Source organism: Amblyomma maculatum, chromosome 1 (genome assembly GCF_055883805.1).
Source record: "Amblyomma maculatum isolate TAMU_Amacu chromosome 1, ASM5588380v1, whole genome shotgun sequence".
NCBI lineage: Eukaryota > Metazoa > Arthropoda > Arachnida > Ixodida > Ixodidae > Amblyomma > Amblyomma maculatum.
Genome location: NC_139344.1, coordinates 141,815,687 through 141,833,316, shown reverse-complemented (window position 1 = coordinate 141,833,316; position 17,630 = coordinate 141,815,687). Strand labels below are relative to the sequence as shown.

Here is a 17,630-nt window from a genome sequence, read left to right as displayed (position 1 = left end):
CCCTCCAGGAGCAGATGACTGGCAAGAAGACGCTTCACTTACCAAGTTAGCTCGGGGACTAGGACTAGCGTTCTCAATATATCCAGATTGCATAAGTAAATTCAAAAGGATGCCACTGCAGTCCATGACATTCATGAAAAAACAAACTGGGCTCAGCAGAGCTAGCAAGGAGCACTGGCTGGTTGGTTATGAAAACAGGGTGTAATGTTTTTTGCCTACATGAAAAACATTACTGGCAGACCCATATGAGCATACATCAGGTCACATGTATCACAGAGATTTTTATCATATGTAATATATTCTGCACACGAGTAAACGAGACATATTCACATAATCATACTGAACGCAAGCTGCAAGGCGCACCACACTTAAACTAAAGGTTCATTTCAGAGTACCATACAGGAAAATCTCAAAACCTGCTATTTTCATATCGAAGAGCCCATTTATCACAATCTATAGTATATGAATTTGACATAAAACTCATGTACAACAAACCTAGGTTAAATAGTTCAGTGCACACAAGATTGTTGTCATCTTGCAGGCCAACAAAACAATGCTAATAGCAGAAGAATACGAGGCTTCTATGCACATAACCAAGCCGACACAAAATACTTGCAGATTTGCATTCAGGTGAAAGTTAAAAAGCACAAATGACCTCAAAGATGGAATCGCAAACTATCTAAAAAGAATCACACACAAAAATACTTTCAGTTAGTGGTTAAAGGGATACTATAGCACTGAATGTCTGGCATTCAATAAAAAACATTTACAAACAACATAAAGTGCAGACTGCTTTCCTTAACATTTAGTGGCCAGGTAACAGCATAATCATTTCTCCACATGCGCATGGTCACTTAGCCTGGTGCTCCATTGCGGTGGCTCAGTGATGGGGAACTCGTGTACCGAGCAGGGGTTGTGTTTCAGACGAAATGAGGGTACCCATCTACTGTGTAAAGTCAGCGCATAATAAAGAACACCAGGTGGTCAAAATCGTCCACAGCCATCCCCATTGGCATCTCTCATAGCCGCAGATGGGTAAATGCCCTCAATTTTGCCTTTATTTTCTTCACCCTTGCCCACCAATCTTTGACACTGCCTTACCCTCAATTTGCAGAATTTCCTGGCCCTTCCTTGCCTTCACTTTGTCAGCCACCTTGCCCTTATCCCCACAATCAGACGCTTTAGCATTTGCATTGTGATGTGATTGTGTTCAAGACACTGTTTGTTGTTCAGAAAATCCGGCCTTGGCATTGTAAACAAAAATCACCAGCATACCCCTGGTAGATGGCAATTAGCAGGAAATATGTTCCAGCACTGATTAATCAGTTGGTTGAGGGACATTGACCATATGACATAGCCGAGTTGGCAGGAGCTGCCAGCTCGGGGAGTTTAACCCTTGAATCTCAATTCAAGCACACTACTCCAATGTTTGTATGGCGTGGTTAAGTGGTTAAAGCGGGGATTTATATCTATATCGGGTGGTCTTTCACATAATGTGGTGCCCTAAAACTGTATGCTAATGACTAACTTTAAGATAACAGGGGCACAAATTAAGGAATTAGGGATAGTGCATGTATGCATATGAGGATCTGCAAGAAAAGCCAGGGACGAGCACCATCAACACTTTTATTTCATGCCTAAGGAGGACTGTGTGTGCCTGCTAAATGTTTTTCCTTATTGCCGTTAGGTGGCTATGTTACTGAGTCCAACCAGGTGCAAATTATTGTTGATTTTGTTTGCTTTCAGCTGTATCAAGCCAAACCGACCCTTTAAACATAGCACTCCGAAGTTTACAATGGACACAAGAAATAACAAATGGAAAGCATTGCTGCTGTAGCCGATCATCGGCAAGAGCCATGTCAGTCTGGTATTTCTCCCAGCACAGGCCAAGACGAATGGTGCCGGGAAACGCAGGGCTGTGAAAAGCGAATGAAGACCTAAGCAGCCAATCTGAGGCGGCTTCCAGAACTTCCGCCAGGAATGCTTTCTGGATGGCGGAATAATAGATGCTACCATAATTATTCAGGTGAACCTGCCTACTGCAGAACACTCAATAGGTTTGAAAAGGGTGGAGAGACAAACTACTACACAGTACATGTGGAAGGAGATTCAGACTGCTAAACAGCAGCAGACCAAAGGCACAGGGATTACCAAGGCTTATATGGACAACCAAGTTCTGTACTCTGATTCAAGTTGCAACAAAACACTGTCATGCACAGAGTATAATAGTAACAATCCATTTACTAGAAGGCAAGGAATGGCAGCGTACATGACTGAGGAATTACATAAGACAAAATACAGGGATTGCAAAATTTATACAGTAATATCAGTATGACTGAAAAATTGAGGACACTTAAGTCACCTTAAAAGTGGAATGTGGCATTACAAATGTTGTTCCTGCATGTTTGTCGCTGCAGCCAGACATGATTTCTTTTTTTTTTTTTTTTTTTTTTACCAGATTTATAGCACAGTGCTAATTCAGCACGGTAACTTCAGGCCGTCTAACCAGGGGTAGTGTTCAATCTGGCTTCATTCCAACCTGATATCTCACATGATCAGCCCATCTGCAAACTTGGCCATGTCACGTGGTTTCATGACATCGCACACTCTGGCGGCCAATCAGTGCTCTGTTATCTCACATGACTTTGTGACATCATCATCTTAACCGATTAAAGAATTTTCAGACACCTCTCAGCCAATAAAGGAATTTCCTGACACTACAAAGTTATTCTGCACACGTGGACTCTAATACTATCGCATTAAAAGGATGCATAAATGTACACAAAGTTTCGCGATAAAACGAAGCAATACAAAAATAAAAAGAACATGGGCAAAGGATGGGGCTATATGGACAAAAATGAGTTACGGCAGTTTAAAGTGGTGAATTGTGTCCCAAGCCCTCGGCTTTAGACCAGTTCTAATTTAGCTATCATTTAGTTGTCGTCCACGCATTTAGGAATTGGGCATGCCCAAGGTGGCATACTTAATCAAAGGCCAGGGCAGGCATGAACATTGTGACATACTCTTAGCATCAATCTCTGCATGTTTCCTTTCCTCACCCTCACATCACCATCTCTGCCTTTCCTCTCACAAAATTTTCGTTGTCAAGCATCCCTCACCTCAGCAAGTGAATTCCTCATGAGGTGAGGGTAAGGCCTCACCCTCTCCTCATGAGGGTGAGTCATTGTGGGACATTAAACCCCATAAACCTAGCCTTGAAAGCAGTGCAAGGCAAGGCACATTGTTGACGGAGGTTCTATCTTGGCTCAAGCACTGCTGTCATTTAATTGGCATATATAAAGAGGCAGCAAGATGCACTGAGGGATGCAAAAAGTTTTGAAGGTAAAGCCCGCACAACTACGCTTAGGAACAGAGCACTGCAATCAATGATTCATCATGGGAACGCAATCAACAACAATAACACACACACACACACACACACACACACACACACACACGCACACACGCACACACACACACACACACACACACACAAAAAAAAAAACGGCACTAACAGCATGTATCACTTCTCTAGTAGTAAGGAACCTTGCAAACAACTATGCATTCCACCTTTTCTGAAGGAGCAATTCTGACCAAAGCAAGAAGACACAGTGCAAGCACAAATACTTCTTTTTATTTTACATTAAAGGTTGCATGACTATGAATATACCTACTCTATAAGAACATGCTGCAGACTTTGTGGGCATTGGACAATGTGCTGGCAACAATGTCTTTCAGAGCAAGATATACCTATCTTGATGTCTTGCTAGCTTAGAAGAAGACATGAGGACCAATTGATGCCTACCTTTTAAGTATGCTAAAAACAAAACCTCTGCTGTTGCCTATGCAAATTCCCAGATGCAGATGCCCAGCAGAGGATGCAGGCAATTTCCACATTGAAAATTTGATACAAAGGGCTATTTGCGTGAAAATTTAGCCTGCCAACAGTTGAAAGCTCAGAAAGGTTCCAAACAGTATTCAAATGTCCAAGATATGACTGAAATAATACTAGCATGCAATAGTGCACAATGCAGAACATCATAAAAATGCTGTCTTGTCCTTGCATGTGCCCAGTACAGTAAAGTACAGAGATAAGCGATGTGGCATGAAGAACACACACACAAAAAAAGAAAGCCACTCAAGCACTGATGCTTTCGGAAACATTCCACGCTTTTCCATTGACATTCTTGAGCACAGCCCTCAGTACAGTGCCAGGACCGCACTCAAAAGTCCGAGGGAACTCTTCACCTACATCCCGGTTATAAACCACCTGCATTAGTTGTTCCCATTTGACCGGCATTACCTGCAACCAAAATCCAAACGAAAAGCTTAATCTTAAGCGGACTTATCCAGCTGGAAAGACATGACACATACCTTTAGTGGAAACAAAACATCCAGCACAGCCATATTGCAAGTGATATTAAACTTCAGCAAACTATTCTATTATAACCGAACCATTTAGTTATGATTTTCTTACACTGGGCTCCAAAAATAAACTTGGTACCCTGTAGTAACAATATGTATATGAAATTCAAGAACTACACTTCTTGCTCAATTACACACTACTTCCTTCCAGCCACAACCTACAGTAATTTCAATAAATCACCCTAAGAGTCAAAGTTTCAGGATTTTCCATCACTAATAAATTGCAACCAAACCACTTTGGCACTGCCTTGATAAACAGATAAAAAGGAAATGCATTAAGGAAATGGCATGACAGGCAACTTCTTCAACATGTTTGGTGCTCATTGGTCACACTTGCCCTTGACCAAAAATACCCACCATGGTCATAACTTATCACCAACAAAAAACACAGCCGTCGTGGTGTTACTACATACAAAATTACGGCTTTGAATTTAGGAAAACAAGCAGCGATAACAACATCCATTTATTTTTTTGTTTTTATTTCTCAGAAGCTTTAAAGGGACCAAACACAGACCAAAATGTGTCCTGAGGTTATGGTGCAAATGAAAAATCTTGCCTCATATTGTGCAGATTGAGACCGCCAATACCCTAGAAATGAGGATTTATAATTTTAATTTGGCATTGAAAATCGCATAAAACAGAATGACATAACTCCTTGCAGTGAAAACTAGCCACTGGGGGTAGCTCACTACTTGGCCACATCTTGGTAAAATATCACTGATTTCAAATATACAATGCAATTTTTTTTATCGTAAGAGTATTCGTCGTCTTTTAAGTTTCTCACCCTCTCCAGCACACTCGTCCATCACGTTGCCGATGATGTGTTCTTCGCTTCGTATCACCAATGATGCGCTTTTAGCTTTGTCACTCTTCTGGCATAAAGCTGTGATCACCGCAGTTGACTGACCAACTAGTCCTGTTGCAACAAGCCGAAAACTAACTGGGTGCTTTATCTGTCATCAAATAAAGAGTTCCTCTCTCTCCCTTGAAAGCAGAATGAAGTAGTAACCAAGGTCCACTAAAGCTTTTGTTCACAAGGTGTACACCTCAGTACCATAACAGCTTGAAGTGTGGAAACTAAACTAAAATGTACACCACTACATACTACAAATGTTGAATTACTGCCTAGCGGGTGAGATTTCTGTTAGTTTACAATGCATCACTTGCCAATAAGCAATCACCATCGTCCTTGTTAGTGATGGTTTCTAGCATCGGGCTATATAAACATTACAGCCAATTCGCATAGTTAATAAATTCAAAGTGAGTGGGCTAGCATTGCTTACCCCTGCTATATTTTCTACGCGTTTTTACACCTTGTCACAGAGCAAGGAAGTGCGCTTAAAGGTGAGCGTCCGTTAAGGCGCGGAGGTGAGTACAAGCTGCTTCACGATGCAGCGAGCGGCATGGAGCCGAGGTCCAGGGAGCACCGCGTGCCCACACCCACTGTCTGTGGGGGATGAAGGATGACTGACATGAAGGGAGAGAGGCTGAACCTGAGGATGCACAAGCGACACGTGACTACTCAACCTAAAGTAATGCACTTATGCAACACTGCCCAGTGATGGCCACAACAGTAATATGTAGCACTCTCTCTGGGCTGCAGCTGTGCGGCCCCTCTGCCTCCTCTTTGGCTACGCCGCGTGACGCATGCATAACCATCTTCCTTTTCACATTTCAAGTTCATAGAGAGAGGCTTAGGACAGACATCGGCGAAATCCGTGATTACAGCTAGTAGTGCTGCGTGCAAAAACATCTGCATGTACTATCTAAAAGCCTCACTAAAACTTTTACAGTACTAAAATATCTGCATGTACTGTCTAAAAGTCTCAGTAAAACTTTTCTACAGTGTTTCTAACAAAACAGTTGCAGAATTCAGTGCTTTAGATAGCAAGCTTTCCGTTGTGATGAAAAGAATTGGATACTTGCAGTCCAGTGTTCGGTCTCTTTAAAACTTCCTGAATAGTAACACAAATGTAGCAAGGAATGTGCCTAAGGTTTATGTCTTACAAATGCCTAGGAATGCCCTCATGCTGAAGCAAATGGTTTGGAATAGGCACACTGACATATATATGGCAATGCAAGTTATATTGGCCTTTTAGGTGTACAAAATGCCATCTCATTATGAACTGTCGTACTCCGGCCAGATACACTGATTGAGCCCCCAGACTGATAAACTACCAACCAGCTGTTCCTCCAGTTTGCGGCGTATTTCATCCGGGTTGCGGTAGGCTATGCCGTTCAGGTTGGAGTGAGTCATGATGCGAGGTGCCTTTATGTGCACTGCCTGCAGTGCCTTGGCTAGTGGTGCCCGTGCAGGATTCATCAGCGCAGTGTGGAATGCCCCACTCACAGGTAGCCGCTTCATCTTCTTTACACCAAGGTCGCGGGCATTTAGCTCGATGAACCTCAGCGCCTGCAAACCAAACAGTGCATGTGTTTAAGGCAGAATATTTCATTGTCACCTGCAATTTAGTTGCATGCTTACCAATTCAGCTTAGTTGACCAAAGAAACGAGATCCTTGGCATCATGAGCACTATATCACACACACTTGACAGTGAAGATAGTAAGAATAGTCCACGTAATGCCCCAATGCCACAGTGCCTTAGTCGTTCTGGTATTTGGCTGCTAAGACCATGATGACAGAAACGAATGCCTGCCTAGGAGATAGTGTTTCAATGATGGTGACGGAGGTGAAATGTAAAAATGATCTGGAGCGAAATTCTGTGCGCAAAAGCTGTAGATGCGATCTGCGCGTCACATCTGCGCGCTGATGTGTCAATTGCAAAAAGCGGACATGTGAGGAGGGAGACTAAGAATGAAAATGATTGATGGTAATAGACAAAAATAAAAGTTATAATAGACATCGATAGAAGTAATGACTAATGCTAATCACTAATAATGATGATTAATAATGACTAAAGTGACTTGTAATGATCAATATGTCAAACTAAGACTTGTAATGACCGCAACTTATTGGAAATGAGTAAAAATTCTTAGCGACGCGTGGTAATGACTACAATGACCAGGCATGACTCATTAATGCTAATGACTACGAAACAACTAATATGTCAAACGACGACTTGAAACGATTGCAACTGTGGTAAACGATGCCGTTCTCCTCTTCACTGTTCTCCTCATTTTTGGTGCTATGCTCGCTTCAGGCAACGGTAGCAGCGAGAAGTAGAAATGCACCCACTTCCTCTGAAATGAAAGCTGCGCTCAGGTTAACAAGTTTAGATTCTGAAAATAATGTCCTATCAGCTGCCGCTGAATTTGCTACCAGGGCCAGCAGGTTGGGCTGGTTGGCGATTCATTATAGGTTGACAGTGCAAACAATGTGAAGGGAACACAAGAAAAGAAGATGGCACAACAGCACTACTTGTGTCGTCCTCTTTTCCTGTGTTCCCGTCACATTGTTTGCGCTGTTAACCTATAGTTACCAGGGAGTTGACCAGTGAACTAGGATTTTTAACGATGTGTTGTGAAGCAAATGAAAACGTCGAGGTGGCACCAGAAGCTTTTCTCGCAGGTTATGTTGTGAGGACATGTCAAGAAAAGTTATAAACGTGTTTGTTTTTTTATATAAGCATATAATTTGTTCTAAATTTTGCCGCTGGTCTGAGTGGCCTTGCAAGAAAAGAAGCCTGTGCATACAATATTTGTTCATGCTCTTGAGACTGTCTGAGCCGACGCGATAAAGTGAAAAGCCCCGTTCCACAGAAAATCTGGTGCCCACATTGCCGGCAAAAAGTAGGAAAAATACTTCTTTAGGAAGAGGCACTTTTGGTGGTGGCCAGACACCTGTGGCCACCACCATGAACAGGACATGTTCAAGGTAGCAGGAGCTGCCAATCGAGAGAGTCAATAAGATGTAAGGGCGAAATGGGAATTGAAAGTGGGAAAATTAGATCCCTGGGCCTTTGTCAAGCTGTGTGCACAACTTTTAGCCCAGGGTGACCATCCAGATATTTCTGGCAAATAAAATCCATTGATTGATTGATTGAAGTCAGGCACACTACTCCTATGGGGCACATATGCACGTTCGTATGGTTTTGGTAATGAGCGGCTTTATATATGTGTTAGGTGCTATTTCATATAATGCAGTGGCTTACGACGGTATTCTAATAACTATGCAACAGAGGCGGTAATTAAGTGATATGGTGAATGAGTAGGTAGCATAGTGAGGGTACGCTAACGAAGATTCGCAAGGGGAGTTAAGAATTCCCAGTTTTGTTTATCAATACCAAGTTGTTGCTTTATGCGATACAATAAAACCTCGTTACAAGAGACACTCAAGGGACCCGAAAAAGGTGTCTCTTGTAAGCAAGGTCTCTTAAAACCAAAAATTCTAAAAGCACTGTGTTGATCAGTTTATTGCACATCAGCATATAAATGCATTCACACGCATTAAAAGGGAATTGTTCAGGAAGGCTTAAAGAAGTTATTCATACTAGTATGTATTTTTGTGAGTACAGAGTGTATTCCTTCCCAAATTTTGGTAGTAAAGCACTTCACTTTGCGAGCCTTCCTGTTGCTCTAATACCTTTGAAGCATTCTTACATGCTCGTCACCCTCACTTGCTGACACTTTTCCTCTGAAATGTCCGCATAGTCATCCTCTATGGCACATGTGCCATTTACTTGCACAAGAATTGCACAGTCTGTAAGCTCTTTGGAAGCACAGAAGATCCGCATCTGCAGATAAGAATTTCTCAATAGATTCTGGTACCTCAACAGTCTCTTAGAGGCTAGCCCAAGCTTCATCTTCAAGGAAGCTTTCCACAGTATCCATATATGGGCCCTCTTACATCATGTCATCACGTTTAAAGCCTGCTTGTATGAAACAGTTTTCCACAGCTTCACTTCTCAGGCCATTCCAGACACCTGAAATCACCTGAACAGCAAACTTCGCATCAATTACTATTGTACAGTCTTGCTGCCCATCAAGCAACAGGCGTTCTACCAACCTTGTTTTGTACAGCAGCTTGACAGAGTGTATAATGCCTTTGTCTATTGGTTGAAAGTAGGGTGTGAAGTTTGGAGGGAAAAAATAACTTTGGTGGCTTTGAGCACAAGAACTTCGGTGCTGCAATAAGCATTGTCCACAAAGAGAAAGGCATCAGGATTCTGAGCTTTCATCTTGAGACCAAATTTCAACAGCGAGGAGTTAAATATGCTGGATGTCATTCATGCATTCTGATTTGCTTTGAAGGTGACAGTAATGCGATGCCAGTGGCGGAAACAACAGGGTCGTTTTGACCTCCCAATCATGGGGAAGCACTCTTTCTCAGTTCCTAACATATACAACAAAAAGGATGCTCATATGGAACAGAATTTAGCTAACGGAATGTGTAACCGAGTGTTTCTTGTAACCATGTCTCTTGTATGCAATGTTGTTAACATGGCAGACATAGGGAAACCAATCAAACCATTTTAAAATGTCTCTTATAACAGAGTGTCCCTTGTAACGAGATTTAACAGTACTTGGTAATGGTTTTCAGGTGACATGTCAGTCGTGCTAGAGCCTGTTGCAAGAAACCTGGGCCAATTGAACCAGTTACGGGTTAATGAAAAACTAGGACAATGGAGGCTTGATGTACCCCGCAAAGAAAGAGATCACGCTTTGACAGCTTAATTACATGCACTTTCATTAATCAGATAATGAAGTCTCAAGAGTTCCGGCGAAGCAGCAAGCTGCGTAAACTTTTGATTTCAGCATTGCTTTCTCAATGTACACAGTGCCCGCAGCTAATCTGTGAAATTTAAGTAAGTTGATGCACCCACTGATAGCGAACTGAGCCAAAAATGTCAACTCAACAGTGGAGCGACGTTTAAAGCTATGCCATAAACCTCTCTCAAGGAAGGTTCTCCATCTGTGAATGTTAATTTTCTTCCTTTTTCATATGACCATGCAATAAGCGTACTTAGCTACTCACTAAGCTCGGCTGCAATTGCACTCAGAAGCATTTCACAACTTCGCAGTACTAAATGTATTTTTCTAACATGAAACTTGACATCCGTGATGTTCCGTGGAAATGTGCTGAATATTAGTGAAACATTCTTGTGATTGCAGGTAAAGATCAGTTTCACAACTGAGACACTAGATGCGCGTTCTTCCGTAGAAAATTACAAACCAGCAAAATTATATGGTTTCGCGAGAAGCAAATAAAAAAATAGGAATAAAAAGCTTTCGATGCATATACCTAGCCCCTTGAGGCAGACCGGCACTATTGAAGCGTGCTTACTTTTACCGGTCGTGCACAATGCGGGCAGCCATGATGGATAGCATTCTGACGTACAAAGTCTAAGGTCTCCAACTAAGTCGAAGACCCCAGGTTATCATCCAGCTTTTACCTAATAAACTACCTTCCTATTTCCACCGAAAAATTTGTCAAAGAACGAGACTGGAAAGGTTGGCTATAAGTCGCACTTTCACAGAGGTTGCTTACAGTAGGAAATTTTTTTATTGGATAGTGCTGTCAGCTTAGAACAGGTTGACATCAATTTTGTGTATACAAGCTGTATGCAGGAAAGAGTAAACAGTATGAAAATGACATGCACGGAATTCGCGACATAGTGACTCAAAGGGTTATGCATCAGGCTACCGTGGCCGCTGAACAGCTTCGAATTGTTCACAACCGGGTGACATTTTCATGTGACAAACAACTTGACTCGAATGCAACATCGAGGTAATGCAAGCACTTCAATTGAGTGGCCTTGAACTACTGTCACATTAAGTTTTTCAACGTACACTCCAGTATACATCATTACTGAGCGAGCACTAAGTGCTGACATGCTCACACTAGACATGACAGTATGTATGAATTCGTGCTGCCAAATTGTGTGAAGTGGAGCTCTTATATCCTTAAAATAACAGGCTCCTTTCACGCCGACGCCTCACTCAAAGCGCAGCCAGGTGCAGCTCTCCGCGCGCGGCTCTCCCTGAATGGTGGCGCAGAGACAGTGGCGACGGGAAGTAGGCGCCTCCCGCTGGTTTCGGGTGACACAGCAGGATGCAACTAGTGCGCTTCCATCGAGCGGCCGTGGCTGGAGTCCTTCACTACAATACCTCTCATACCTAAAAGCACCTTGCCACATTACACACCCCCATACTATGTTTAACAGATTCATCTAGGAGAAATTCTGCCTTTTTCAACAACTAAAAGCAGCAGATATGTACAAACTGGGAGCATTAGTGAAATAGAGGTCCAGCAGCAATTAATTTCAAACCTGTCATTTTTTGAAATAATGTTTTGCACTTACCTCTTCGTGACCTCCAATGACTTTGCAATGAGGAAACAAGTAGTTTGCCACACTGCATACTGGATCTTCAATATCTTTGCGAGCACACCACTCCCTGGCAAGCTTGCAGATGAATTTTGCATTGGCTGTTGTCATCAGGAATACAGTCATCAGGCCACTTGGTGCCAGTTCAGAGGCTGCTTGCATTGCTTCTCCTCGAATTTTCACAAGCCGAACCGCTAGAGAACAAATATGGTGTGCCATAAGAATGTTTCACATCTTTACACTCAACAGAACTAATGCTGTAGCTACACTTGACTTCAGTCCTTGGGGTGAGAGAATGACGGGAATAATCCAAGTATAGCAAAAGGAATATTTAAGTTAAACTAGGATACCCTTCGCAGCTTTATTTAAGATCATTTGACATGCAAGAAGGGTTATGGCTGTTACTTTTAGCCTTTAAATTTAAACACTGATCTGCAAGTTAACCAGAAAATTCTAGTTCTTTGACTGTTTAACCTTAGCCCTTTGAACTGACCTAAAGCTAATATAGGTATGCTGTCTTTATGGCCAAGTCAAAAGGTCATACCGTCTTCAAAGGATATTGCCTGACTGAATACGAGGGCTGCATACTCTCCAACGCTGAAGCCAGCCGTTGCCACGCAGTTTTCGATCGCCTGCACAAAAGAAAAATTTGGGGGTTCTAATATAAGCAAGCTGCAGTGGAAAGCTATACACATGCAAACAGGGGCAGATTTAAAAAAGGGAGGGGCAACTGCTTTTTATGAGAAAGAAATGTTCTGCTGAGCAACGACAATGATTTTAACCTTGTGAAAAAAAAAAAAAAAATACCTTAGGAGGCACTGAAGGTCCGCCTTCAAAATGTTTACGCAACAGCAATAATGGTTCCCATCTATAGCTCTTTTTAAGGATCTACATCACATTACTATAGCACACATGCTCATTAGCACACAGTAATAAGCTACCAAATTATATGCAAGACCAACCGGAATAGATATAAAGCCCCATTTTAACCAAGCCCTACAAACGTGCCTGCATGGCCTTTGGTTAGCATGCTTGACTCGGGATAATGGTGGAAGAATAGGAGAGATGATGAAATACCACGCCTTGGTAATAGTGCAGGCTTTTCGCATCGGTTGTGCATGCTGTTTACCAATAGACGGCATGGTAGAGGTGGGGGCCTAGAAAAGCGCTCTTCACAGAAGAGTGGAAATCTGGTCCAGTTGGTACATTATGAAGAGGAGAACCAGTCAAAAGGGATAAGGACGAGAGGAGAGATGCGCATCACGACGACTGGGCTGGAGTCGTGGTTTATGTCTCTCCTCTTGTCCTTATCCTTTTTGACTGGTTCTCCTCTTGATGCTGCTCACAGTGGTCATAAAGCAGGCTATTGAGTTTTCTCAAATAGGTTTCTTCATAGCCATAGTTTTACGACGTTTAAATAGGAAGGTAGTGTCCTGTGCTCTGTTTCATGATGGCATATAGCTTTTCTGTCCCAAAACTTTGTCTCTCCAGCTCGTAAGGTGGAGGATGCGTGAACTCAGTGTGGAGCTATCTCAAGGAACAACCGCAAATGTCCTTGTGAAATTAGTCTGAGAGAGCATTAGCTAGACCAATATATCTTAATTGCTTCGTGCTCTACTCTGAAATAATCCAACGAGCACAGAGGTCGAGAATAAAGCAACCTGCTTCATCAATTAATTTTCTGAATACATATAAAAATTTGACGAAAAAAAACAACAAAGAGAATGCTTAAGCCTTGCATTTAAGGGTACAACACGACAGCATTATTGGCTCCATCTGCCAACTTTCCTTGCAGATCATTGTTTGCGTACATGGTCTTTTCTATTCCCCCAATTAATAACCCCTTACATGTGTTCCTCTAATATCTTTCTATACTCTTAAGCATACAGTCGCATATGAAAGACCATCGGACACAAATATAAATCCGTACTTAACCAAGTCATGTGAACGTGCCTGTGTCCTAGAGGGAGTGTGCCCAACTCACAATGCAAGGATCCTGCAAGGGTAATTTTGACTGTATCCACCCACCTATTTGAAAGGAGATGGCAAGTTGGCAGCTCCTGTAATATTAGCCATGTCATGTGGTCATATGATGTCAGACAATGCAATGACTAATCAGTGCTTGGCCATGACAGCCATCAACTACAACATGCCAGAGCCATGCCCATGATTCTGCACTCACAATGATGACATTTCCGGTGCCGAATTTTCTGCAGAACTTTACTGCGTTAAAATGATGTAGTGTGTGAAAAAAAAATACACTTATGTTCACTGATACAGGAACCTGTGATAGCTCTGGCATGTAGTAGATGGCAGCTAACAGGGCCAGGCACTGATTGGTCGTAGTGGTGTGCAACGTCACACCACATGGCATAGCCAATTAGGCAGAAGCTGCCACCTCTGGCTGCTCAATTCAGATGGGACAGTGACGAGAATCGAACCTTCCAGAATCCTTGCTGGCATGTTTGTGCAGCATGATTAAGCGGGGTGTATATCTATGCAAGGTGGGATTTCATAAAGTATGGTGCATTACGACTGTATATGAAGAGTAAGCATGAGATAATAGAGGCAGAAATCAAAGGATTGGTGATTAAGCTAGTGTCAAAGTGCATATATGTGAAAGTAAATGCGTAAGGGGAGCCATGGACAGGAGCAGTTAGCTCTGCTGCTTCATACTCTTCAAGGCAGAGCTTAGGTGTGTCCCTCCATCAATTTTTTTCTCTGGATCGTGGCTAGCAGTTGTAAAATTTACTTAACTACTGTTTCATGCTATCTTCATTCTCAAGCATAAGATAGACTTCTGGCAGTTAATTTTGCAACTGTTTAAATGCATAAACACACGTTTTGTTACAAGCACACATCACAAGAAGTGAAACCTATTTTACGCCATAAAATCCTGTCCTGCATACTGATGCAACATTATGCAACGGCTGCTTGCTGCTGACTCTTGAGACCAAGTTCAAAGAATTCCACGTGACATTTGGCTCAATTTTGCAAACTATAGGATAAATTCGTAACACACTGCAGATAGACATTTGTACTAGAGGCATCTGCACAGACAAAGGTGCAGTGACTGGCACTCTTCTAGTTAGTATCATGCTTGACATATCCTAACATGCTTCAGTTGAAAGGGATTTGAGCAGAAAAATACTCACACCATATACATAATCCCATAGAACAAGCTCATTTAGTGCCTAGAAGCTGTTTGCCTAGACATTGTGCTTTTAGTGCATGGAAGCATGCTACGAAATGTAGAGAACATCTCGCTACCTGGGTGACCTTGTTATGCCACCTACCACATTCTGCCACCATGCTAGAGATAAAAGGATCCCAGTGCTCAATTCCAATCCCATAGGAGTTGGCAGCTGCTGCCAAATTGATGCCATGTGGCTGCGTGATGAACACAACCTGCCAACCATATCACCTCCCAACTACCACCTGCCTGATTCATGCTCATTATTTTTTGCTCGCAATGCCAACAATGCCATTGCCACCGAATTGTCTGGAGAATGGGGCCTTCAACACTATCACATTAGAAACCACATAGCACATATGGGACTGCCCCTGCTGACAACCTCCAGTGGCTATCCACATATCTGCCCCTGTATGAAAAAAAAAAAAAAAATAAATAAATAAAAAGTAAAATGCTTTCTCTAGATTATTGTCATTCTGCAATCAGGAGGTGTAACAATTCTTGAAAGCAAGTAACCTAGCAACAGGGAAGAGCACAGAAAAAATTAGGGGGACACTGAAGCTCACTCTCTAAGGGTATACCACACAACAGCGTTAATGGCCAACCAATTAGGCCAAAGACAATCTGATGTAGATACCTATAACACCCTGTTTTAATCAAACCAAATAGACATGCCGGCGTGGCCTAGGAGTAGTGTGCCTTGCTATCTGGCCAAGGGTACTGGAAGGTTCAATTCCAATATTACCCTCCCATCCCAAATGAGAAGCCTGAATTGGCAGTGCCTGCCATTTTGTGAGGTTTCATGATGTCATTAAACCTCTTGACCAATCAGTGCCTGGCCATGTCACCTGCAATCTGCCACCTGCCATAGCCATGACCGTGAATTTTCGCTCACAATGCCAGATTTTCAGCAGAATAGGGACTACGCTATGGCATTAATAGTTGTGCTGTTAGTTCAGAGCTGTAACAATGTCATGGCTCAAAGATTTGGGGACAGAAGGCTCATCTAGCACACCCATGGCTGGATGGCTCGCAGACGCTCCACAGCTGCCAGAGAAGTGACCAGCACAGCAGCCTGGCAGTGCACAGTCTTGTTAAGCTGCTCCTTAGGGCCCTCGAGGCAGAGGAGCTGCAGGTCATACTTGAGGATTTCACTAGCCCGCTCATACATGGCTGCCACATTTGGGTACTCTAGCAGGTGGCGACCCATGCCCACAAACTGCGAGCCCTGCAAGGCAAGTTAGCCGATGTCAACCACAGTAACATAGCACAAAGCCAAATAAAGTAACTTATGCTTATTCAGCGCACAACGAATACATTTTTCACAGCTTCAGTAATCTGAGGGGATGAACTGCGTTAATGCACAAATTAAAGAACGGACAACTTTGGCTTCTGCAAGATCAGAAATTAATACCTACTTTACTTTGTCGGCACATAATACCACAAGACAATGTTCCTGACTGCTAAAGCTGTTCTTACTTCATGTGGCAAGCAAATAAGCATCGATGTAACACGCACAATGATTAAACAGAAGCTGGCTTTCAAACAAATAAACCCATTCGCGTTTCAGCACTTTGCCACAGCAGTACACATGCGGATATTTAAAATGGAATAGAAGAGACCTACCTGGCCCGGGAACAAAATGACGCTGGTATTCTTTGGGTCGATGCGGACCGTCTCCTCGTATTTCTCTTCTTCGGGGACCTTGAAGCTGACAGGATAAGCGGGTGACGACCACGCATCTGCGTTCTGCTGCCGTTCAGCGTCGAACGTAGCCGACTCGCGGAACAATCGGGCTACATTCTCTTTTTTATAGTCTGCATTCTGCGAAGCTTTTGAACGCTTTTCTTCGTTGTCCTTGGCGATGTTGTCTTGACTGTGCCGCAGAACGGTGGAGGAGAAGGCGCGACGCAAAACCGTTGATTTCGGCTTGGAAACAAGACATCGCGAGCAACGTTCCAGCAAGGACACGGCGGGTAGCATCTTCTGCAACTTCCAGCAGCCGAAGAAGACTCGGATGGGATAGAGGGATCAGTCACAGCTTAAGAACATTGTATCAATCCTCTGCACCGGGAACAACGAGACACCCGTCCAGCTCTAAATAACACGTGCAGACGACGACGAAAAAAAAAAAAAAAAAAGTGTTTGTGATGTCGATGACAAACAGAGTGCCCACAATAGAGAACGCCAACGTTTTTAAAGTTTGTTCTATAACGTTGGTTTATATTATATTTATACTACGTTGAGCCGCCCCCGACTAAAGAACCCCTCTATCAAAAACAGAGACCGATGACTGTCAAAATTAGGTTGTGTACAGAAGCAGTCAGATGTATTTTTTGGATGGGTCCAACAAACGCAGCTAAAAATATGCAGCAGCAGAAAATTTCAGACGTAACAGCCATAGAGATAAAAGTAAAAAAAAGAAAAAAGAATGCTTTATGCTTTAAAAAAAAAAAAAACCATGAGCCTCCTTGGGGTGGGGTGGTCCGGCTGGTCCGGCAGCTCGGTCGGTCAGCGGCGGCGGCTGCTGCGCTAGCGAAGAGTGTCGTCTGCATCTACAATTCGCGGAGCCCGAGCCATGCCCGAGCAGCTCGAGCAGCCTTTCTGTTTTTATTCGTCCTTTTTTTTTTTTGCGCTAGTTTTGGCAGAGTACAAGGACGTCTTGAGGAACTCCATTACGTTTACACTGCATCAAGGCAAATATAGAAATAACTATAAGTAGTTA

General features: G+C 42.9%; 1 protein-coding gene across 1 annotated transcript; it reads right to left on the bottom strand.

Annotated features, from left to right (window-relative positions):
* Window positions 1–261: 261 nt before the first annotated feature.
* On the bottom strand, window positions 262–17,045 carry beg (malonyl-CoA-acyl carrier protein transacylase beg). Its single transcript, XM_084589137.1, has 6 exons — window positions 16,532–17,045; window positions 15,921–16,133; window positions 12,257–12,344; window positions 11,689–11,906; window positions 6,608–6,838; window positions 262–4,303 (listed from the first exon to the last, which is right to left on the bottom strand). Exons 1-6 carry the CDS (start codon window positions 16,886–16,888, stop codon window positions 4,139–4,141), a joined length of 1,272 nt encoding a protein of 423 aa, XP_084445263.1. The 5' UTR covers window positions 16,889–17,045; the 3' UTR covers window positions 262–4,138.
* Window positions 17,046–17,630: the final 585 nt, after the last annotated feature.

Bases quoted from the DNA above. Each gene is read 5' to 3' on its own strand.
- beg (XM_084589137.1), bottom strand. From the start codon at position 16,888: ATGCTACCCGCCGTGTCCTTGCTGGAACGTTGCTCGCGATGTCTTGTT. The intron at 12,345-15,920 runs GTGTGCTAGATG...TCTTTTGTGCAG, and splicing joins TGCGAGCCATCCAGCCATGG to GCGATCGAAAACTGCGTGGC. The intron at 11,907-12,256 runs GTATGACCTTTT...TTTGTTCTCTAG, and splicing joins GGCAATATCCTTTGAAGACG to CGGTTCGGCTTGTGAAAATT.